Below are 23,738 nucleotides of genomic sequence, written 5' to 3' on the forward strand. Positions count from 1 at the left end.
CCATCAAAAAAATTTTGTATTTGTGAAATAAAAAGAAAGGGACACATGGTTCTCATAGAGCTTTACAAATAAAAATGTAAAAACCTTGCCCACCTATAGACAGTTTTTTTTTCTCCCATTCTTTTTTTGCAACACAGCTCAGACTCAGTCACATTGGATTGAAAGCATCTGCGTAAAGCACTTGACACTGATTCTCACAGATATAGGTAAAGAACTTGATTGCGCCTTTCTAACACATGAACGAGCCCTGATGGCACCCATAGTATTATGACTTTGATTGCATTTTTGGTTTTGCAGCTGGTCAGTAAACCTCATACCCAGTGTTAAGTCTTGCAGCCTCTGACAGCTTTTTCCCCCCAGGAGCTCCATCTATCATCCCATTAACTTTGACCAACTTGCATATCCCTACTAAAGAAAAGCGTCCCCACAGTATGATGCTGCCGCCACCCTGTTGGCATGTGATGTGCAGAGATGACTTGTGGCAAACGCCAAGAAGCACATCTTTTAACAATGGCTGCCTGTTTACCTGCGACTCTTACGCAACTGCAGAGTTTGAGGAGCCCATAACCAACGTTTGTCCTGTTTACAGAACCTCCTTCCCTGAGCTATTGATCTTACCCTGACATTTACTCCCAATAAAATGCATCACAGTTCATGATTTACTGTGGCAAATTGTGAAAAGATACAAGTGTATGAATACCTTAGCAAGGCAGTGTGGGACAGAATCGTTTCATAATATTTCAGTGGAAAACTGCTTTTGTGTTTAAGTCCTTGTACTTCCACTAAACGTTAAACACACTGTGGGGTGGCTCTTTTTCACACAACTGCAAAAAGGGGGGGAAAAAAACTTGATAAAGTGAGCATGTTATCGCCTGATCACTCAAATATTCTCGATCCAGAAAGTCTACAACTGAGCGCTGACAATTCACAGATCAGCATGAATCACAAAAGCCACACTGTCAATAAAGTCAGATGTACATGCACTGAACGTAATTCATCAGAGAACCGCATGGAAACGCCACACAATGCTGCAGCGACATAATGCGCAGCCATGACCCGTCCGTGCAACCGCATGAATTTCAGCAGCAGCATAAATGATGGTGCAGCAGAAGAATTAGGTGCTCCAAAAATGTCAATGTAGAGCAGGAAATGTTTACGTAAGTGCAGTGTGTCAGCATATGTGGACGAACCTTGACGGGGACAGTGCATGTTTATTCCTAACGTCGCTTAAAAAGCAAAGTGGATCGCAACAAAGTGATTATTAGCAGTTTTTGTATGAGGAAGCGTTGTTACAGTGTCCCTGTGGGAGGATCAGCATGGGTGGGCTAACAGGAACACATGCAGCGTTGGATTAGAAAGCAGTACACCACATCTTTTTTACGACTGAAACATCTATACATGGCCCTGCCTGTTTGATGGGACCTTTGATGGTCCTCCCCCTCAATCATTCAGCTCCCTCTCTGCTCCTTCCGTCAAGTTTCTTTGTGTCATTTGTGATTAGCGTCACACCCGTCCATGAGTTGTCTTTCCCACTTAGACCTCAGTTTCTTTTAAAATCTGGCCTCCACTGGTTCCTTTTGCATTTTAAATGTCAAATGAGCGCGTGTGGTGCCACACTGGATTTTTATTTCCTTTAATTAACTCTAAAGAACGGACAGAGGAAAAGGATTTCGCACAGACCTCACATTTTCCTCACAAACAATCCCATTAGCACTGCTGTGTACTGTGTACTAAGAGCAGTATGTGATGCTTTGAAGGTACCGTACCTGACAATGAAAGACGTACTCTGGTGTAGCTTTTTTAAACTTCATGTTCCACACCAGGGCAACACCGTCTGGTTCGTGGGGAGCATCTTCATTGTTATTGTAGGACGCCACCAGTAATTCAGGATACTGGAAAAAAAGAGAATGAAATGAACCATGAGAACTTGGAAAAGGAAGGCAGAGATGCTTATATTTGAATGAAAAAACTCAATGAAAAGATAATCTATCTCATGTCCTTCTTCCAACTGCTGTCAAACTGTTACCTATCCTGCAATATGTGCTGAAACATTAGGAAACTCTGTGACAGGTGGGTCTAAACGTGAGGAAAGGAAAAGTTTTTTTTGTGAAACATCAAGTCCTGTCATGTCTTTTGTTGCTCTTGGTTCTCTCCAGTCTGAATAGTGCATGCATACTGGGATCAATGGTGACAAACTCACACTGTTCTGCTGCGTCATGACAGGGTATGTTACTTTTATATGACATCATCATATTGTTTAGTTTTATTTATTATTATTGCATTTATATCAAATGATCAACTGGCCTAGAAAAGGATTGAAATTTCAATGTTGTGCAACCAAGTGGCCAGAAAACATTAGACAAATTAGTCAGCAAGTAGGCAACATTGCCATCATCAATTTCAGTTTCGACTAACCAGCATTCAGAGGTGAGTGAAGCATCTGCAGAGAGAAGTGTGAGATTAAGCAATACAGCAGTGTTCAATAAATTAGAAAATACGTTCAGACGAGGCTTGTTTGTTAGCTTAAAAGTAGGTTTTGAAAATAACCTTCAAGCAAATATTGGAACATACTTTTACATAGCCACGTTATTTGAAAATTTTCAATGTATATGTCAGTAACTCCCTCTGGTTGCATACAAAGTTATTATGAAAGATTACCATGTCTTGCTGGTGTATTCATTGTTATTTTGGTGTTTTTTTGCTCAAATTGTTAGTAAATAAACCCCTTCATGTTTATTTATAATAACAACAACGGAAGGACGACAGTGCGCATGCACAGCAGGGGATAAACAAGGGAAGTGTCTCCCAGCGAAGTGTGGAAAAAATTAACAAAGCTCCAAGATCCAATTTAAAAGAAACGCAAAGAAATTTATGATTCCAAGAAGGAAAAGACTGGAATTGTTACGGTCTGCACTGTTTTTGGTTTTTGTTCTGTTTTGGCATTTCAGTATCTTTAGATGATGTTTTATTCCTTGTTTGATATCTCAGTCTTTTCTTAGTTATCCAAGTCATTTTCATTACATCGAGTTTTCCCCTGGTCGTCCTGTGTTTCTTACATTTATTAGATCAGCCTTGTTTCAGGTCCCTTCTGTACAGTCTTTAGTTTATTCCCTGTGTCTAGTTATCCTCACTTAAATTTAGATAATCTTCCTTCTTCCCCTGTTGCCTCTCTCTCTCTCTCTCTCTCTCTCTCTCTCTCTCTCTCTCTCTCTCTCTCTCTCTCTCTCCCTCTCCTCTGTTTTTCCTCCAGCTCCTTCTCCACACCTGCTATCAATTAGTCAATCAACCCCTGCCATTGTTCCAGTTCTCATCCTCCCAGTATTTAAGCTCCTCTCATTTTACCACTTACTGCTGTTTTCTACTGTTTGCTTCCTTAAACCTTAACCAATCGCCTCTTCGTTTGCGTCCCAGATCTACGTTTTTATATAAAACGTAAATAATAACAGGAATTTCATTGAGACTACAGTATGAAAGTTGCCGTTTACTGAGTTGGAAGCTAAAGTTGCCGATCGCTCAGATGTGACCGCAGAGTTGATTGACGTGTGTAAATGTCCTTATACTAATTATACCTAATACTGTGATATTAGTAATAGCAATGCTCTTCTTAGCCTTAAGTACAGACAACATTATAAATTGATCAATTGATTTCTCCATGATGTTCTGAAATGAGGCTCTTAGAGTTGCTGTAGATGGTTGGTCTTCGATCACCCGAGCTGCCGCTTTAGCGCAAGGCATTGCAGAGGGGTCAGGCTCGGTCTGTCATTATTTATTAGTGATTTATTAGCCGGCATCTGGCTTTCTAATAGTTCTGCGGTACTGCCTGTAAATGGCGCCATGTCTGTTTATATCTGCTCATTGTGCCCGTTGCTGGGTTATATTTAGGCTAAAAAAGGACCATGAAAACACTATCAGGGTGGACGTTTGATGTATATAACATTATTTTATCATAATCAAACCATTTTTGGTCTTGTTTTATACGCATATAACGTGGCTATGTACCTTTAAGCCCGCAACTCTGCAATAAACATGTTTTTTTTTTTTTTTTTACTGGTCTGATGTACAAGTTTAATCATAGATGTTGCGTCTTCATTACCAGTTAGCGGAAAAATCATCTTAACGCTCAAACATCAGTCTGTGCATAATTAATATATATAATTTATTTCACTTAGTGAAACATTTCAATAATACTCTAATGATTGTGATGGTATGTTTTGGTCATTGTTAAAAAATCAGAGTGCTATTTGTGTTGAGTCTAGTCTTGTGTCTAGTGGTGCAGATGTGCAGTATACTTTGCGTGAAAGAGTTGCAGCAGGCATGCAATTAAGTTTTTCGACATCTCATCATGTCATTGAAACTAAAGGCAGGTGGATAATTGTGATATTAAACACAAAAAGAGAGGAAATTAAACTTTGAGGTTAGCAGCCTGCCAAAATTACTGATTTCTTATCAAATTAACAGAGTGATATAGTTTTATTAGAAGGGATTTCAACTGAAACAACAAAACATTTCAGGCCTCACCTGAGGGGACCAGTCAAGACAGGTAATCACACGATGTTTGGACCAGTGCTCATCATAGAAGAGCCTGCAGAAGGACAAACTAGAGCCGCTACCCAAGTCTCTGAAAGCAGACAAGACGATCAAATATGAGGTGATGCATTAACCCAAGCTAAAGTCCAGATCTGGGACGCATTCCAAAAACATACATTAAAAAGCAATTAGCTGCAGATAGCTGATGAAGGAGAAGAGAATTAAGCAAAAAAAAAAAAACATCAACCGGCATAATGTAATTAGATCTTTTGAAACTTTTCCCGATATGTATTTGAAAAATACCTCAAGCCTAGACAGATCGGATGAAGAACAATTTTTAAATCCTGATTTATGGCTTGCTCTTGGACTTAGGTCTGGACTTTGCCTGGTTCTTTCTGACACGTGTATATGCTTTGTGTTAAACCGTTTAATCGTAGCCCTGGCCGTGTGTTTAGGGTAGGTGTCCTGCTGGAAGAAGACCTTCTGGTCCAGTTTGAAGTCATTATAAGCCTCTAACAGGTTTTTCCCCATGATTGCTTTGCACTCCGTTACCTCCATCTACCCATCAGCTCTGACCCGCCTCCCTGTCACAGCAGTAGAAAAGCACCCACTCAGCAAATATGCAGCAGGGATGGTGTGTTATGGTTTATGTGCAGTGTTAGTTTTCAAAAAAAAAAAGAAAGAAACAGATTGCACAGATTCATTACCAGACCATGGTCTCCAAATCCGAGACCATGGTCTTGAACCGGAAAAAGGGTAGAGTGCCTTCTCCGGGTTGGGGAGGATGTCCTGCCCCTAGTGGAGGAGTTCAAGTATCTTGGGGTCTTGTTCACGAATGAGGGGAAGATGGAGCGGGAGATCGACAGGCGGATCGGTGCAGCGTCTGCTGTAAAGCGGGTGCTGTACCGATCCGTTGTGGTGAAGAGAGAGCTGAGCCAAAAGGCGAAGCTCTCGATTTACCGGTCGATCTACGTTCCTACCCTCATCTATGGTCACGAGCTTTGGGTCGTGACCGAAAGAACGAGATCCCGGATACAAGCGGCTGAAATGAGTTTTCTCCGTAGTGTGTCTGGGCTCTCCCTTAGAGATAGGGTGAGGAGCTCAGTCATCCGGGGAGGACTCAGAGTAGAGCCGCTGCTCCTCCACGTCGAGAGGAGCCAGTTGAGGTGGCTCGGGCATCTGGTCAGGATGCTTCCTGGACACCTCCCTGGTGAGGTGTTCCGGGCACGTCCCACCGGGAGGAGGCCCAGGGGAAGACCCAGGACACGCTGGAGGGACTATGTCTCCCGGCTGGCCTGGGAACGCCTTGGGATTCCTCCTGAGGAGCTGGCCCAAGTGGCCGGGGAGAGGGACGTCTGGGCCTCCCTACTGAAGCTGCTACCCCCGCGACCCGACCCCGGATAAGCGGAAGACAACGGACGGACGGACGGACAGATTGCATGTATGCCGAAAGGTTTAATCTTGGTCTCATCTGTCTACAGCACCATCTTCTGTATGTTTACTGTGTCCCCTTGTAAACGGGACTTATTTTGCTTTTCTTTCTTTTTGTTATTCTTCTGGGATGGAATTTGTAGAGTTCAGGATTATTAATTATCCTGTCGACAGATCCTCCCACCTGAGCAGACTACCACTACTTACAGACCACTCAAGAATTAAATGACTTCTGAAGCTGTTAGATTGCACTGGATTTTATTTGAGCGTATGAGAGCAGAGGAAGCTGTATTTCCACCAAAAGTACAGTAAACCCTTTGTTCTTTACTTTCCACTTGACAATTTGCGTGACCTTGCCTGTCAATCTCTCCTGGAGGCTCATCAGTAACTGACCAATGAGCGATCCCAATTTGTCCCAAAGTGAAACAGCCTACTGCAGGTGCTGCAGGCCTTTTACCCTCCCTATGACATTGTCAGGATTTTACACAACAAATGCATTGCAGTCACAGGGATTTCGTTAAACAGAAACTTTCAGAGAGTGGAATAGTGTTTGTTCCTCTCCCAAAACCTAAAAGGAGTCTAGAAAAATTTACATTTTGTTCAAAATTACATTGTATGCTTATTGGTTAAATTAAGGGATAATACTTAGTGATGGTTCTGCTGTGTTTTATGTGTTCTGGATATCTGTATGTTGCAACTTCTGGCTGCATAAGCTGAGTCTTTCTGGGATATGATCAGCTTAGCAGACTTCCAATTTTGCACAAACCATTTGATAGGTAGTGTAAAGCGAATTTTGCACTCCTAATGTCATGATTTGGGTTTCGTTTTTGGATGTTTCATTCATTCCCCATTTTGCTCGGTCACCTCCCAGCCACCACTCATCACCATTATCAAATCCACCTGCTGCCTCTGATTACCTTGAAGTCATTGCACCTGATCCTCTGCCTACATATACCTGCCTCACTCATCCAACTAATATAGCATCTATATAGATTTTGAGTTGGGTATAATAATTATTATTATTATTATTATTTTATTTATATTTATTTTTTGGAGGGAGAATATATACATAGCATCCTGATCCACACTCCACTCTAGTAGATGGCGGTAATGCACATCATTAAGTTGCTTGCCAACCGCCATAAAACAAGAAGAAGAAGAAGAAGAGTTGGGTATAAGTTTGTAAGCTAATCGTGGGTTTAATGTCAGTTTGTCCGTGGTTACCTTAAAATAACTTCAATGACTTGAGGTACGACTCTTGAATATTTCTTTTTTACCCCATCTTCTTTGCCTTAATGTTGGTAGATAAGGCTGTAAGCTTCATTATCACCACCATTACAAGGTGGGCAGAGCAGTCTTACAGCTGGCGTCATGTAAATTGCACACAGCTTTGTGTTTTATCACATTAAATCCCAGCTAAATACTACGCAACTTAGCTGCAAGCATTCTAACCATTGGCCTATTAAATCATTGGTACAGTAACAGCCTTTGCTATGAATAGCTGCACTTCTTTTTTTCCACTTATTCATACCATGTATCTACCGAGACAAAATGCGTACTGGTGTTGTTTAAACCCCTCCACAGGAGCTAAACAAATTGAAACGGTTTTATATCCCCCAAACAGCAGTAGGAAAACTGCATGCTTTGCTTTTCATCATACAGAGTCTGTAATTTAAGCCAGCGATGAGCATATTCCTTGGGGTCAAACTACATGTTGTCCTTTTATGTTACTGGCCACAGCAGCAAGCTGTACAACAAGCAGTTATTTCTTAGCCTAAACTATCCGTGTCAACGCTAAGAGGACAACGTGACCGGACTGCACACAGTCGGCTTTTTGGAGCGCCAATTAACAGAATATATGCGCACCATCCCCTGCCATGTGGGGTGAGACTGTACATAATGAAACAAGGCAGTGGAATGTGGGTTATGTACTTACGCTCTTAAAAGCACATTGTTGGGGAGGGAAGGAGGGAAGGAGGGAGTGGGAAAAAAAATAGCAGGTCCGATTTTGAGCAATGGGCCTCGGCCTGTTTTAGACATAATCTGTATTTGACCACAGGCTTCGTACTTCGCTGTGGCTGCAGCGGTCAAAGTTGAAGCAAAGCAGCGAAAGCAGCTCTTCCATAATAGCAGAGCAGTAACCGAAAACAGCTTTGCACTTCTGGCTAGAACAACTCCAACCCAACGCTTTGATAACCTCTATTTTGTAAGCAGTCGCTCAGATGACAAGAGAATGCTGTGTAAGAAGCGATGGGTGTCACTTCACAGGAATCTTTACCCATCTGAGAGCATGACCTCACTATGAAGACGTGCTTTGCAAAGAACAAAGCAGCTCCTGGGCCCCCGCGGAGGACACAGCGGGTCTGAGTCAGTTCTAGCACATTTGCAGTTTTTGCATTAGATGCATATCCTGATCCACTCTAAACTATATCTAGATTGCGTCCACATCAATTTTTACAAATGTGGACAAATCATTGGAATATTTGCACAATGGCATCCAAGCTGTATTTACTGCATTTACTGTATTTCTGCAGGATGTAGCTCAGACGGTCAAAGCTCCTCACCCCTCTTTGTCCTCAAGGTCACGGCCGCTGTAGTCAAAGAAGATGTCGCCGTCCTCGGCGAGCGCTCGCTCCATCACCCGGATGCTGCAGTCGAAAAAGCTCTGAAACTCGGAGGAGTGCAGGATCTGTTGCCTCTCCTCTTCTGTCAGCTCCCGCAGCACAGGAAAAGAGCCTAGCATGTAAAAAAAAACAACTTAAAGACAGGAACATAAAAAATTGACTCATATAGTAGGATATTGTGCAGAATTCTCACATTAAATCTCCAAATCTGATAGTTATGCGTCAGAAACTACCCATAATGCTTCCTTAAATCCCACGCATGGGATAAGAGATCCAGTGGCGGTTCTTGCGTAAGAAGAACAGAAAGGTGATTTGTTTGATGTTTTATGTTTTCAATCTTTTACAGGATCGAACTACTTGATGGTTTTAGAGTTTTCATAAACAGAATGAAGGTTTTTAAAAATCTATTTTATAGAATCTCTGTTTACTGAATAGATTTCTACGAGATTTTGAACAACACACCCCCCGCAGCTTTCCGTAGTTAGAAATGTTAATGAACACGTTATCGTCTCAACCTCGGGACCTGAGTATATTGTCATACTGTCCTAGTTCTGAGGGACGGATAAGTGGCACCTGTGTCACAGGAAGGCATGTTCATTTTAAACGGATCAACAAAAAAAAATGCTTTACAGCTTCAATTAGAAAAGCCATTGCAGCACTTTTTTTTTTGGAAAGAAATCAACAAACACAAAGGCTCTGTCCTTCCAAACAGATTAGCATTCTCTTCATCTCAATGAAAACCAGAATCCGATCCAGGACACCATAAACTACAGACAGTTTTAATAGATGTTTCCGAGTGAAATCCTTCAGCGAGAACTTCATAAACAAGAGAAAAACAAAGGCCTCTGAGCGGCCCGCCTCCCTTTGAACATAATGGCTGCGCAGCAAGGCGTCCGGTTTTTGAAGTCACTGTCCCCGAGCGCACACGGTGTTTTACGCACAAACACGCAACGCATGCAGGCGCACATGTATCGACCTTTACCCTGCCTCTTGACTTTGATCCCCTCATCCCTTTGTACGTTCTTACGAGTTGTCAGAAAAGACCCAGTGAATCGAGTGGCACAGATCAAAGGCCAGGCCTTCTAATAGGCCAGGATGAGACGGGCGATTGTGTGTTTTACAAGTGTGTGCTCGTGTTTGTTTTCTGCCCTCCACAGCCAAAAAAAGATTCACTTTATGCAGCTGAATATGGATATTTCTAGCCATCAAAGTCTTTAATGCATCTTTTATTTTAATATACTCCTAAAAAGCCTTGCGTCTTTCTTCTGTTATACGCCGCATGAACTTTTCACGTGGTCATGCACACAAACACACTTCTCTTTTCTTTGAAATGTGGCCGGAGGGTCAAGTGACAGGTTTTTAATCAGCGCTGACCCCCACATGCCATGGAGCTGATACGGTGGACCCTCCTTAACCCCGACTGTAACCTACCCCCCTCTCCCCTCCAATCAGATACAGCCAGTGGCTGGGCAGAAAGCGTCACACACCAGCGGTCCTGTTTCATCACAGACTCACCAGCAGCATGCAAGGAGCTGAGGGAGGAAGGCCGAAGGATACGCAGCGCTTTCAAACGCGTGCACGGAAAAATGTAAAGAACACAAGCAAGACTATTACATTTTTTTAGATAAATGTTATTAAGTACTGTTTTTGTCGAGCAATTTATCACAGATTGAGTCTCTCAGAAGGTAAAAAAAAGGGTCATTTACACATTTGGTAATTAAAAAATGTAATCCAGACATAACCTTCCAGATGTAAAGATTTTATAAGTTATAATTTATATATAATCAGTTAGACAATCTGGATAAATGTCAGCAGAAGGGACATATTAATTTTTTTTTTTTTATTGCAACAATGCACTGCAAAAACTGATCTAAAAGTAAGTAAAATATTCTTAAAGTTAGCGTATTTATGCTTGATTTGAGCAGGTAAATAAGATCATCTGCCAATGGAATGAGTATTGTGACCCCTAAAATAAGATAATTAGACATACTACACTTGAAATAAGATGATGGAGATGAGTTGTTCCTGTTTTAAATCCAAAAATCTTATTCCATTGGCAAATCCTCTTATTTACCTGCTCAAATCAAGGACAAATTTTAAGAACATTTTACTTATTTCTAGTTCTGTTTTTGCAGTGTGTCTTGAGAGTCTGACAGTTTGTAGGAACAATTGTAAACGTATGACCCCAAAAAGAAGTTCATAAAAGCTATGAGTTAATATGCAATTCTCTTGGTCATAAGGGACATCCTGACCACATCATCAGGGGTTAGTTCAGATTTTTCTGAGCGGATGTTCTCTTAAGTTATTATCAGTAATATTTCCCTTACCTGCGGTGGTCATGTTACCCCGAAGGTTGTTGGAGTACAGTGTCTGTTTCATCCGACTTTAGTTATTTAAAAATCTAAATGTTCAGATCGGAGGGACACGGCCCTCTATTAATGAATCTGAATGCTCTACATTTTACAAGAGAGCGATGTTACATTTGTTGCTATTTCTTCAACCGCCCTGTCCACGTTCTGCCAGAGGTGTCGAGCCGCCAGATTGGCTGCCGACCTATCGGTCCACTCTGGGTTCGCCCAGAAAATAACTTTCCGATTCTGTGTCGGTTTGCGAATCAGCGTTGAAGGTGGGCTGGTTGGCTTCCACCACTCCAAGGGTCTTCTTACTTTTTCGACTAGCTCATGGTGATCTGAGATCATCTTCTTATTCACTTCAGTTCTTTATACGTGGCTGTCTTTCAGATAATCGTATTATATTTAGTCGTGACTCTTCGATGGATGTCGATGGAACAGAAAGTCCCTGGTAGAAACTGGCAAAGCTGCAACTTCTATTACCACTGTAGCGAAAATATAACGTATCAGTAAAATAATGATAATGATGATAATAATTACAGAATTATTACTGGTGCTAATAAGTGGCTTTTACGTCTAATAATTTAGATTTTGTTGCAGAAATACAAATATGGACAGTGAGAGAACACAGCGAAGCGTCTCGATAATCCCCCTCCTAAAACCATCAACTTTTTCATGAACATGATTTATTTAAAATCTTACATTTGCAGATATTCAGAAAATGAAGCCTAAATTTGTAAATTATTCTTAGGTAATCAGAAACTGAGTGCATTTATTGTAATTGTCATTTAAATTGCAACGCAATTACACGATTGGGTTGCCTACCAATCTGCGTATTACTGCATCAGTGTGTGGGTGAATGACATTTGCAGCATAAAAAAAAACCTTTGAGCGACCCGTAGGACTAGAAATTAAACAATAAATTCATTACGTAACAGATATTGTATCACCGTGTGACGTCACTGTGTGGGTAAAACCCAGAAAGACAGAAGCACTTTAAAACTAGTTTCTAATGCACGCAGTGGAGGACTTCTTTAACAAAAAGAAGAAAAAAAATAGCTAAATATGGTTATAGTGCTAAGTGTATTGCACAGAATACATGAGTTGAGAGCCTGATATGGTGAAGTTAGCAGGTTATCTGCTCTGGCAAAGATCCAGCAGTGGGCTGATTATAACACTAACAGACATATTAGCTCCAGGGACGCGCAAAGACACAAAAGAGTCATGTTCATGCTCCTCTGACACTGAGCTACCACTGAGAGAAGAAAAAAAAAACGTCTTTCTTCAAAGAAGTGAAACATCCAGCGGGAAATCCCCTTCATTTAAACAACTTATTGAGCTGACTGATTGTCAGCAGCACTGGGGAGGCGGGGGAGCTCCGAATGTTGTGTTCAAACTTAACTAAGGCGTTCATTTTCACTTTACTTTATGGTTACAGTTTAGTTATTTAAAAAAGATGCTAAGCATTACCAAAAAATGATGGCATCCTTTGAGCTTAGAAATAATAAACATGCATGAGAAATTGTCACCATAGCAATAATTTGTTGTATGTGGAATAAAAGCGCTGTGTGAAAAAATACTGTGTTGCATCCAAAAAACAAGTTCCAACAATTTACTGCAAAGCTTTATCTTAAAAGACGCTCCTTTGGCCTTTGCAGCTAACATAGATGTGTACAGTGTAGATAAAAAGAAAGAACATCAGCTTGTATGTAAGGGTTTTGTACACTTTAATTAATTTTGAAATAATTTTAGAACTAGAAAGACCATTGCTTGTATTCTCTCTCAGAGAGCTCCTATCTTAGTCTAAACAGTCTTAGCTTCAGAGCTTTTCAGATCGCCGCTGAGAGCGACTCTGAGTAAGGAGACCACAGGAATTTGTATCTTAGTGAGGAGGTGTGGTTGACGCCGTGGCTAGGTCTGACGCTGTCTTTTAAGAGCTACGATCGGCTGACAGTACAAAGAAAAAATCAACACATAAATACGCTCCTATCAAAGGAGAGAAGTTAGCCGACTAGATTAGATTACGAAATTTAACATGAGGATGTAGCTTAGCAAAATGAAATGATTGTTTCACACCAGTCCTTATTTACGTCATCATTATTTTTGATTTGTTCACTTGCCATACTGGTCATTTTACTCCTTCATCTGCTTGATATTAATGTGCACTCACCTGTCGACATTTTGCTGTTATCACCTGCTTGTATAAAGCGGTTGGATTTTTTTTTTTCTCTGCAAGTCTCGGTGCTTTTACGCACCAGCCTGGAAAGTGGGAAACGCTCTGTGACGCAATCACATGCCTGAGAGGAGATGGCATCACACAAGCAAACATCTAGATGATCGTTTAGGCTCTGGAGGCTGCCATCATCAAGTACAATACAGAAAATACTTTCTCGCCTCTTTTACATCGTCCCTTTATGTATATAGAGTGTATAATATTGTACTTTCTCTTATCTAGAGTCTGTATTTGTGTAGCATATACATTTATCTGCGACTTTTTCCATTCCTGCTAAACTGTTAATCATTGATAGCATTTTCTGTAAATATTAGAATTCAATATTTTTCCTCTTATTCATTTATCCTCAATAAGATTACATTACCAGATCCCATGTTGAAACTAATTATTTCGCCCAATGGGGGAAGATAAAGTTTATCTTAACAATTGGGTCATTGATAAAGACCTATATGTGCTCATTTCCTCCACTGTTTAGACGGTGGATCAGCCAATCAGCTCTTTCTGTTTCCACCATCTTCCATGCTTAAACACTTAGGCTCACTTAAAGTCCTCCTCACTACTCCTATATATTTAACTTTAGGAGCTCTCTTAAGGCCTAAGATGCTTTTTGTCTTAAACTTTTACCTCTTACTGAGGTAAAAGTCTAAGACAAAATTTAGGATTCAGGAAATTCTGAGATTATTTCTAATATGACGTCACTGAGAGCTACTTTTAGTCTTAGGATTCTTTGTGAATACGGGGCACTGGTCCGTTATGCTACTACGATAAAATGGGTCATGTTTAAAGAACATTCATATTTGACTATTTGACTTTTTGTTTAAAGAACTAAAAAAGAGCAATAAGCGAATTTTCATTATTTTAGATAGAACAAAAAAATTATTTTGGTAAGAACTAAAGGCATCTTTTTAGATGGACTATGGTAAAACATCACACACCATCTCTCTGTGTTGTTCAATCTGTTGTTCACATTGCCAAACAGCCACACATGCACGTACATGTATGTGCACGTGAACAGCTGCCCCCTCCCTGCCCATAAAATGCCACCACCAGGCACACAATGGCAGAGAGCATGTCCATTGGATCAAAACTTTCTCTTGCTAACAGCGTTATAAAGTTATGAGTTACTCACTTCTTCACCAGACATGTTCCTCTGCAAATCGGCGCGTATGAGCCGATGGGCGAGAAAGGGAAATGGGTGCCGAGTGTTGGAGCGGAAATAGAGAGAGGCGTGGCTTGATACACTTTTTGTTTTGGTCTACAGACTGTGCTCAAGCTCCACCTAGTGGTGAAAATCCTTTATTGCTCCTTTAAATATTTGATATTCTTCTAAACCTGCCTCTTCTTTCTCCTGTACGTGCACATCTAATCAAGCATTTTGTCTTATGTTTTTTAACTCATTACCTATATTTTAACTTTTATGCATGTGTAAAACAGAGAGAGAGACGCCTTTATTAAAAAAGGGGTCAATAACACCCAAGGTACCAACTTTTTGCTTTACTCAGATACTCTTCCTACCATCTTTGGACTCCTTGTTGTCATCTTCGTCCCGCAGCTCGGCCTCTGGGCCAGGCTTTGCCTCTAGCATCTCTTCATCCTCCTCTTCCTCCTCTACTGAAAGAGAGTAAAGGAGAAAAAAAAAGAAAAGAAAAACAAGCGAGAGAGCACTCATGTTAATCAACAGCTGTTCCAATTTTCCTCGACCTCCCTCTGGGGGCCCCCCCCCCCCCCTGCTTCTTAACAAAATAATCGTTCCCAGACATGCGCCGGTACACCTGACTAACATTCACTCCAAATGGGTTGCATTTACAAACAGAGAGGTGCTTGTACCTGAAGCATGAACGCTGCTCAATTTCAGTAAGATAAACGTGTGAGTTAGGCCACTTTGTCCTGGGAACACATATTTCAAAGCAAACGCGCTCTTAAATGCTTCGACGGTCATAAACCGTCTACATGGGCGAAGCGCGTTGGTCAATGCGGACCTAAATCACAAGTGCGCACAGTCCACAGGAAATGTACGTCCCGGGCGCTTTCCTCTTCCACTCTTGACCCCTGGCCCCTTAGAGCCGAGATCCAGCGGTGTGTGTGTGCAAGAGGGGATTCCCTTTGCATTTACTCTAATCATGCTCAGCAATTATGTTTGACTCTCCAGGATTTATATTGAAGTCAGTGCAGTGTGCGTGTGTGTTTCGGGTTCAACTATGAAGGGTTACTGTCAACACAGGCACCTGCTTGTCAGCTACTGCCCCCGCCACCCCTCGGGGCCTGTGTAGGTAACCTTCGCCAACCTCCCCTCGCTTCGGCCCCGCCCTCCCTCTGAAACAGATGCCGACGGTCTGGGGGCCCTCTCCAAAGACCTCTTAACACTCTGACACCATGACCAGACACCTGTGGTCCGCCGGCGCGCACACTAGACACACACACACACACACACACAGACACAATCCGTCTTTCTCTCCCTCCCAAACACGCGCAAGCGGGGCCCTCGCCCGCGGTGCCAGGGGTGGCGAGGGGTTAACTGGCAGGGTCGCGCCGACAACAGTCGCTCAGTCCAGCGGGAGGAAGTGACTACATCACACCCTCAGAAACGCCGCGCACAGACACACGCACACGCAAACATGTCGGAGTGTGTTTAACTCAGCTGGAGGATGGCCCGGGGGCACTGGCGAAAACCCACTCGCTCAAGATCTGCTTTTTGCGCCGGAGGAACTGTCCGTTTATCGCTTGCACCGGGCTAAAGCTTTAGATCAACTCCCAGCTTCGAATTTATTCAGGGTTTCCACGCATCTTTCCTGTAAAATTCACATGTTTAAACGGCCCAATTGTCTTTTTAAGAATAAAAATAAATAAGATTAGGACAGAAACTTAGATCTGACTTCAACTATGAAGCCTGCAGAAGCATGAAGAAAGAGGCTGGAAGGATGAAGAATAAGATCTAGTTTTCTGTTTTCTTTTGCCATACTTATCCAGACCTCAGAATCACTGAAACCCAACCCTTTTCCAATCTCTTCTGGAACATAAGAGGATGTGTGTCAGAAGAGCTGGTGCCGCATCAGGTGACCAACCCAGCACACTGCAAAAACGGAACTAGAAGTAAGTAAAATGTTCTTAAAATTTGTGTGTTTGTCCTTGATTTGAGCAGGTAAATAAGATGATTTGCCAATGGAATAAGAATTTTGCTCTTAAAATAGGAACAATTCATCTCAATCCTCTTATTTCAAGTGCAGGATATCTAATTATCTTATTTTAGGGGTAAAAATGCTCATCCCATTGGCTTATTTACCTGATCAAGGACAAATACACTAACTTTAAGAATATTTTACTTATTTTTAGATCCGTTTTTGCAGTGCAGCTTGGTTATCAGTGTAATAAATCTTTGATTTAATTATAATATCAGCCTTCACAGCGCATCCTTCCTTATGCCCGTCTGTTTTATCCGTTTACTTCTACCACTAAAGCAGGCTTGATATATGACTTCAATTTTCATTCTGTGTGTACGTAATAAACGACTACGCTGAATCAAATAAATGGTGTTCAGCCTCCTCCGTTCCAAGTTGGTGGTTAACAGCCAGTAGTCCTGATCCAAACACCAGTGACCCACCGGTGGGGAGGAGAGGCCAGAGAGACAGAGACAGGCGGACTGCCAGACTTTCTTCATGTCTGAGCAGCTCAAACAGGCTCCAATCTAACAGAGCAAACAGCAACGCCGCTATTTACAGCCTCTCTTACCCTGCGCCTCGTTTTTAAAAAAAATCGCTATTTCTCTCTACTGTGGACGGGTTGTTTTTTTTTTTTTTCCCCCGCGTCCGTCAATCATTTCCTCCTCAACAAACTGCGGTTATTAATCTGAAAAGCTTCAGGATGTGAAAAAAAAGGGAAAAGCGCGGAAGATACATTACACACAGCTACTATTCTTCTCTATTTTCTTGACCTTACGTGACTGGTCCGGTGGTTGGAATGTGTGGTGATGGGGATGGGAGGAGTGTGAGGAGAGGAGGGCGACCACATTGAGGGGCGGTCAAACTGTCAGTCCCTGGGACCACAGGAGTCTGGAGCAAAGGAGCGTGATTCATGGCCTATGGGTTACCTCACGGAGGGGAGACGGTCCAATTCCCGTACGGAGATACTGCTGATGTGCCTGCCAATGGCCATGCATCAAGACGTTCTGTCACAGCCCCGCACCAAAAATATCCCCACTATTTCCCCTCAGTGGATGTTTTCAGAGGTGCTCTTTTCCACGCGCACCAAAAAAAAAAAAACGGGCTTTGTGCAAACGAGAGAGCAGAAACGACACGGCGCAAAACTTTATGTAAAGCGCTTGTGCAAACGCAGCGAGAGGATCCGCACGGCTCCTTATTGCCTCGTAAAAGAAGCGGCGAAAGGAAATTATAAGAGACAATCTCCCAGCGGGGAATGTGTCTGCCTGCTATTCTCTACGTATCAGCACACCTTCCCGTTCCCACCTCATTCCAGTCACGAGACGCTTTCCTCTTTCCACCTGCCGCTTAATGCTTCGCCTCGCGGCGGGACGGCCGTTTAACCGGTGTCCTCCCCCCCCTCGGCGCAGACGGGGGGGTGCCCACCTTGATGAAACTCCACTTGGGGCCTCCCGTTTTGGCCGGCTACACGCCCGGGCTAATGATATCCTCGGTGGACCGAGCGTCCGCGTCTGGCTGCTTCAATCTTCTCCCAGCTGCTTACTCATGCCGCCCGGGCCCAGTCAATTCAGAGCAGCCCAGCGGGTATGAGGGGAGTTATACAGCATGCTATATAAACACGCAGGCAAGCACGCGCGCACACAGGGACGGCGAAAGGTGTGAATAGTCATACACCCATGCACCGTGCACACGTCTGGGGCTGCTTCAGACTGCTTGCTTTTTGTGCAGCAGCGAATCTTTGGTCGGACCAGTCTGAAGAGAAAAACAAAATTAAAACCCTTTTTTTTTTCATTTAATCGTAACATTTTGAAATAAAAAATACTTCATATGCTCAGTTTGTGCAAAAGCAACTTGTGCTGTTCAACCGGCCCCCGATTACTCCTCGGGTAACCTCACCACCAGCTAAAAGTCTTAAAAGGGATGAAAAGCCTCCAGGACATCCATGTTTTGAGGTGGTCGGGTGCGTGTGAGGTCGCATTTTTTTTTTTTTTTAAGGCGAACGCTAACCTGTAAGATGCTACACGTTCGGCTGACATGCCGTCTGCTACTGGTAAAATAAATAAATGAACGCCACCAACTCAAAACACTTGTTTTGGTACAACTGTTTGCAGAAGATAAGCTAATTCTAACTAACCTCTACATTTATTTGCACCCTTGGTTAAAAAAAATAATTCAAATTCAAATTAAATTAAATTAAAAACCTTAAAATAAATTAAAATTAGACGCTTTGCTTCAGTTTTGTCTCCCTTCCAATGCTGCTCACTGGGTGGCGGGAGGAGAAAGTTGGGTCCTAGCCCAGCACCGTTCCAGTTGCTTTGAGCTTTTTAATGATTGCTGTAACTGTATGACTGAGCAGATTTGGGCGACCGGCCGCATTTCTTGATTTATGAAGATCAGCACGCACACATCTGCCTTTATTTAAACGGGGATGTCTACTTGTCTTTCCCATTTTGAACAGAAATGGGCCTCATGTTCATGTCATGTTTATGAACCAGTGAAAAGTTCCAGGACAGTTTCACCATACCTACAAGAGCAAAGTGCCAAAGTTATCTTTTGTGACTGGAAATAAAACACTGGCTCATCCCATAGTAGCCTTTTAATACATGAATGACTGAATGAATGAAAATGACCATGTGAAGGATTAAAAGGTGTAATAAAAAAAAAACAGCCATCGTCAAAAGAAAGCTGGAAGATTGATACTTAAATATCTTAGGAGCATCTAGGTCATTGGAAGAAAGATGCAAAGAAATCTAGAGCGATTCAGGATGAGTTGGAGTTAATATATGAGTTCACCAAGAGTTTGTAAACAACATAAATCCAAGCATTGAGTTGATTTTTCCACAAACATTATGCTTTTTTTCCTGATAGACACAATTTTAAAAGAACAATGCCAGGTTTTGTCCGGCTCAGAGCGAGTAGATCAGGGTCCGAAACCACAGAGTGAAAAACTTTTAAAGCTGTAATCCGACTCTCTCCTTTTCTGAACAGCAACAAACCACGTGGAACTACAAAAAGGTTACGCAGGGCAAATGCTTGCCATAACCAAAACAAGAACGGCTACAGTGAGCCGATGCATTCAGCTACACCGCTGAGAGCGATTAACCGCAACATATGGTGAATTTGACTGATAAGCAGATGATTGAAATAATGCATCTGAGAGGGATGGGCTGATCTGTTTGTGGAATAAAGTAAAAACAGTCTTAATGAAGACTGATCAACTGCTGGGATGTTTCATTAGCTTAAACATCTTGCATTATTTCTCAGTTGGAGCTTACCTCAAAGCGTGTGAGGAGCAAGATATTGGCAGCATATAAAAGACGCAGACCGTCTTCTGATCCTATCTCGGGCGAGTGCACGAGGCACAATGGCGTGATGCGTCAGAGCAATAAAGTGTTGGCATGTGTTCTGCTTGGTAGGGATCAAAGAGTCCGCTCAAACCTTAAGATTCTGAACCCGGTCTACCGCCTGGTGTCGGTGTTGAAACGCGTCAGCGCCTGCTTGGAGCAGTTATCAAAGAGCTGCGGGTGTTTGTGTCAAAAGGGAGGATGAGCCTGAGCCCGGTTTGTCATCAGATACAGAGAGCGGGCAAAAGCTGCCGACTTATAACGGCAGCATGGAGGCGACTACTGCACCGAGTCATCTCCTGTTGACAGAACTCATCGTTTTGAGAGATCCCCGCCGCGTTGAGTAGCAACGAGGAGACTGTGGACGTACGGACCGGAGATCAATGCGAAAGAAAGGAAAGGATTTAGGAAGAGCTCCACGGAAACCAGCAGGGATTCCCTGGGAAGCGTAGCTGTCAGGTCCACGACACGGGAGCTACGCAGAGGCGTAGCAGGTGGTCAACACCCTGTTAAAGCCCCTCTAACGTGGCCCCCGACACAACCGCACTAACTCGAAAACAGCCTAAAGAAATGAGAGGCTATATTTATATGACTGCAAAATTCTTTTCGAACAGCAAAAAGTATTCAGAACCGCAACTTACAGCTGTTTGCAAAAGTATTCACACCCTTCGACCTTTTTGTCTGATTTGCCACACATTTGCGACGTTACCTCTGTGTATTTTGTTGGGTAGACCAACACAAAAGCCCCATTTACACTACCGTTGTTAAACCGAGCCGAGCCGAGACCAGTCCGAGCTGGGCTCAGTTAACCAAGCCGAGACGACCGTTTACACACCACGCTATCCCGGTTCCTTGGTTGCTCCTCGCCTCCTAGTGACGATCTGCGGTACTACCGCTCTCTGGGATTGAAGGCGGGACCGAGCAAATCAAAATGGCGGCGCCCGTAACATTCAGGATGTTATGGTTAGACAGAGTCGGCTTTTGGGACGTGTATAAGACAAACGAACGTCTAATAAGGATTTACAGACGCAGGAAACAACAACAGACGCTGAGGTTCATAAGCAGAATCATCACTGGAAACCGTGTGGCACGGTAAGGAAGCTAGTATTATTATGAATGTCTGAAATTTGTCTGAATGGAGTGTGAATCAGGACGTGCAGCCAGACACGGCGGAAAAAACGCGGACAGTCAGCTGACTGTAAGGGGATGACGCGGTCTGCTCATGCGCTCTTTATCAGAAAACCGGGCCAGAAAAAAAAAACAGGCAGAGACCTGCTCAGGAACTGGTCTGCAGTTAGCGCAGTCCGGTTATGTTTAGCGCGGTCCGGTTCAGTCTGCTGACCATTTACACACAAGAGTTATCTCGGTTACCGAGCTCGGACTGGTCTCGGCTCGGTTAAAAAAGTGTAGTGTAAACGGGCCTAAAGTGTTATATAGATGGCAGGGAAAGGACACAGGGTTTTCCTTTGTTCACAGTAGAAATCTAAAAACTGTGGCCTGCGTTTCTATTCAAACCCCTAGTACCCTTAAGAACTCAAGTGCAACACACTGCCTACAAAGGTCCTTTGTTTTAATAAATACAGTAAAATTGCTTGTAGACGGAAACTGAACCTTTTGATCCATGAGAAAAAACACTATGTGTGGTGGAAAATGAACATGATGGTGGCCGCATCGTGCTCCTGGAAGGCTTTTCTTCAGCTGGTCAGACGGCAGGATGGATGGAGCTAAGAGAAGAACCCCAGAAAAAAAAAAACAGGCTGCAAGAGACTTGAGACCGGGTTAAACACACAGGCAGAGCAACAATGAATGGTTTAGATCCAAGCACAAGTTTTTGTTAGAAGGGTCCAGTCAAAGGCAAAACCTTCATCCAGAAAATCTGAAAAGACTTAAAAGGGTGTGATCTTTATCTAATATGACTCATTTAGAGCTATTTTGCAAAAAATAAAAGTACAACGCCGATCAGACACACTCTGAAAGACATGGTTGGGTTGCCCTGGATTTTTATCAAGGAATCCTAATGCATGCCACCATTAAAAATAAACACTTTTATATGTAAAAGAATGCATTTGCCTTTGTAGGTCTTTGTTTTTTTTGTTGTTGCACATATTCTCGAGACCTGGAGCAAGTCCCCGTGTTACTTGTTATACGTTTGACAGTTAAAACCACCTATATTCTTCACCTGAGCACAGAGAAAAGCCGCTACCATTTTAGGGACCCCGGTTAGTCCGCTAGGATGGAAAATTGCTGGTTTGGAGCTATCCATTCGTAAAGCCGAGCAGATCTTTTTCTGAGGGGTCGGAGGCCAGCCCAACCTGCTCAGGAATCTCGCTGAACGTCAAACAGCACAGACAGACATCACAGTCGCACCATTATTGGGGGGGAAAAAAGAAGAAGAGAAAGACAACAACACAATGTGAGGGCGCCTCACTAAAACCGCCTACCAAGTGGGGACATTTGTTGAGAAACTGGTTAGAAATAATAAAAAAAAGGTTTTTTACCCATGAAGTGGACTCACAGTTTTATTGATGTAAGAGAAAAAGCACAAAGAGCCAGCCGCTCGCAGTCTTTTAAAGCCGTTTTGCAAATTCTCCTTAATTTTTTTCCCTATTATTTATTCTAATAGAAACGATGTTTAAAATTCATCATGGTTCATCAAGCCATGATTACCGCAGTAGGGGTAAAAATATTCCCCACATACCAACACATTAGCAGCAGGACCTGATGCAAAACTGCCAAAGCTGAAACCCACAGCAGGATTTAGATTAATGCATCTCCTCACCACACTGCCCCACACTGATCCGACTCTGTATATGTGTGTGTTTGAGCCTGCATACGCCATAAACACACATGCCATCCCACACACAACCCCGCTTTCATTAATGCAGCCCTTTAAGGGGTCTGTGGCTAACTTTTGCTGAGTACTGCGGGCTGCTGGTTCCATCTCCTTCTCTTTCTCTTCCTTTCTTTCTGTCTGTCTGTCCGGGCCGCCCCGGCGCTTTCCAGCAGTGCCACCCAGGCTTGGCCCCGACCCAGACCCACATCTTTAAAATGAGCCATCATGGCCGTACCGTGCCATGCTCCGAGTCCCACCGCAGGGCCTTGATTAAAACCCATGACTTCAAACTTTCCAAACTGTCAAAAGTCCTGGCAGGGGGAGAGCGTTAAGGGAGAAGAATCCAAAAGACAGAAACAGAAAAAATTATTATGAAAAAAGAAATTAAATAAAGTGATGTGGCACCAACTAACTTCTCAACGCGCCATCAGAGCTGGTATTTGTGTCACTCAGACACGGGGCTGTCTGGAGCCGTGTGCACGCGTGTGGCTCGGATGCCGACCGGTGCTCCATGCTTCCCCGTTCTGATGACAACAGTTTTTTTTTTTTTTATTTGTTGTTGTTTTTCATTTTACGGTGATGGTACAAAAGTATTTTTAAAAGCTGGCTAAGGGTCAAGTTTTTCCTGATTTTGCTAAAATAGACAAAAGCATTTACAGACGCTTTTGTGAAGTATTCATAAAGCAGCTATGTTACTGAAAGCAAATCTATAATAACTTTTTTTAAAGACGTTGCCTTTATTAGTGTAAGAGTTTGGAATGGGACTATTTCATTCAATCCTATACCAAGTAAATGAATAAATAAATAAAAAAATCTCCTTAAAACGCTGCCATTTCTGGTGAAAGTCAAAGAAAGGAAAAACTACATGTGCCAAGAGTGCTCCCTGCTGGCTAAAAGAAGAACTGCAAGACTACTTCTACCAATCAAATGAAGTTAACGAGGCTGTAAAACGGTGATCGTAATGTTAAAATAAGTGTTTAACAGCTATAAGAGGAATAAACTTTTTTTTAAAGAAAGAACAAAACTTTTGACAGAAGAGCTAATGACTTTTTTTTAACATTTAAGATGCATTTAAATCTGCCTCTTAATGGAAAATTAAGATATAATTTTATCCATAATTGTCATCATCACTGTATTAAAGACAAACAATAGGTCCATATTAACAGCCATACAAACATTTTGTGTTTTAACCATATTCTTTTCATTAAACCACAACATGTAAACAGCACAAGGGCTCAAA

The 23,738-nt window shown here is 42.6% G+C and overlaps 1 protein-coding gene across 7 annotated transcripts in view; it reads right to left on the reverse strand.

Annotated features, from left to right (window-relative positions):
• LOC105917036 (cytoplasmic dynein 1 intermediate chain 1) overlaps window positions 1-23,738 on the reverse strand; it is a 78,990-nt gene that overhangs the window by 37,150 nt on the left and 18,102 nt on the right. For 5 of the 7 annotated variants that reach the window (XM_036145016.1, XM_036145020.1, XM_036145018.1 and 2 more), the window contains 4 exons: window positions 14,682-14,777; window positions 8,523-8,694; window positions 4,519-4,618; window positions 1,767-1,892 (listed from right to left, as the gene is read on the reverse strand). In XM_036145016.1, coding sequence (XP_036000909.1) covers window positions 1,767-1,892; window positions 4,519-4,618; window positions 8,523-8,694; window positions 14,682-14,777 — 494 coding nt within the window. The remainder of the gene's footprint in view (window positions 1-1,766; window positions 1,893-4,518; window positions 4,619-8,522; window positions 8,695-14,681; window positions 14,778-23,738) is intronic. The other 2 variants (XM_036145017.1, XM_036145021.1) reach the window with 1 other exon arrangement.

This window comes from Fundulus heteroclitus, chromosome 13, assembly GCF_011125445.2.
Source record: "Fundulus heteroclitus isolate FHET01 chromosome 13, MU-UCD_Fhet_4.1, whole genome shotgun sequence".
In the NCBI taxonomy this organism is placed as follows: Eukaryota; Metazoa; Chordata; class Actinopteri; order Cyprinodontiformes; family Fundulidae; genus Fundulus; species Fundulus heteroclitus.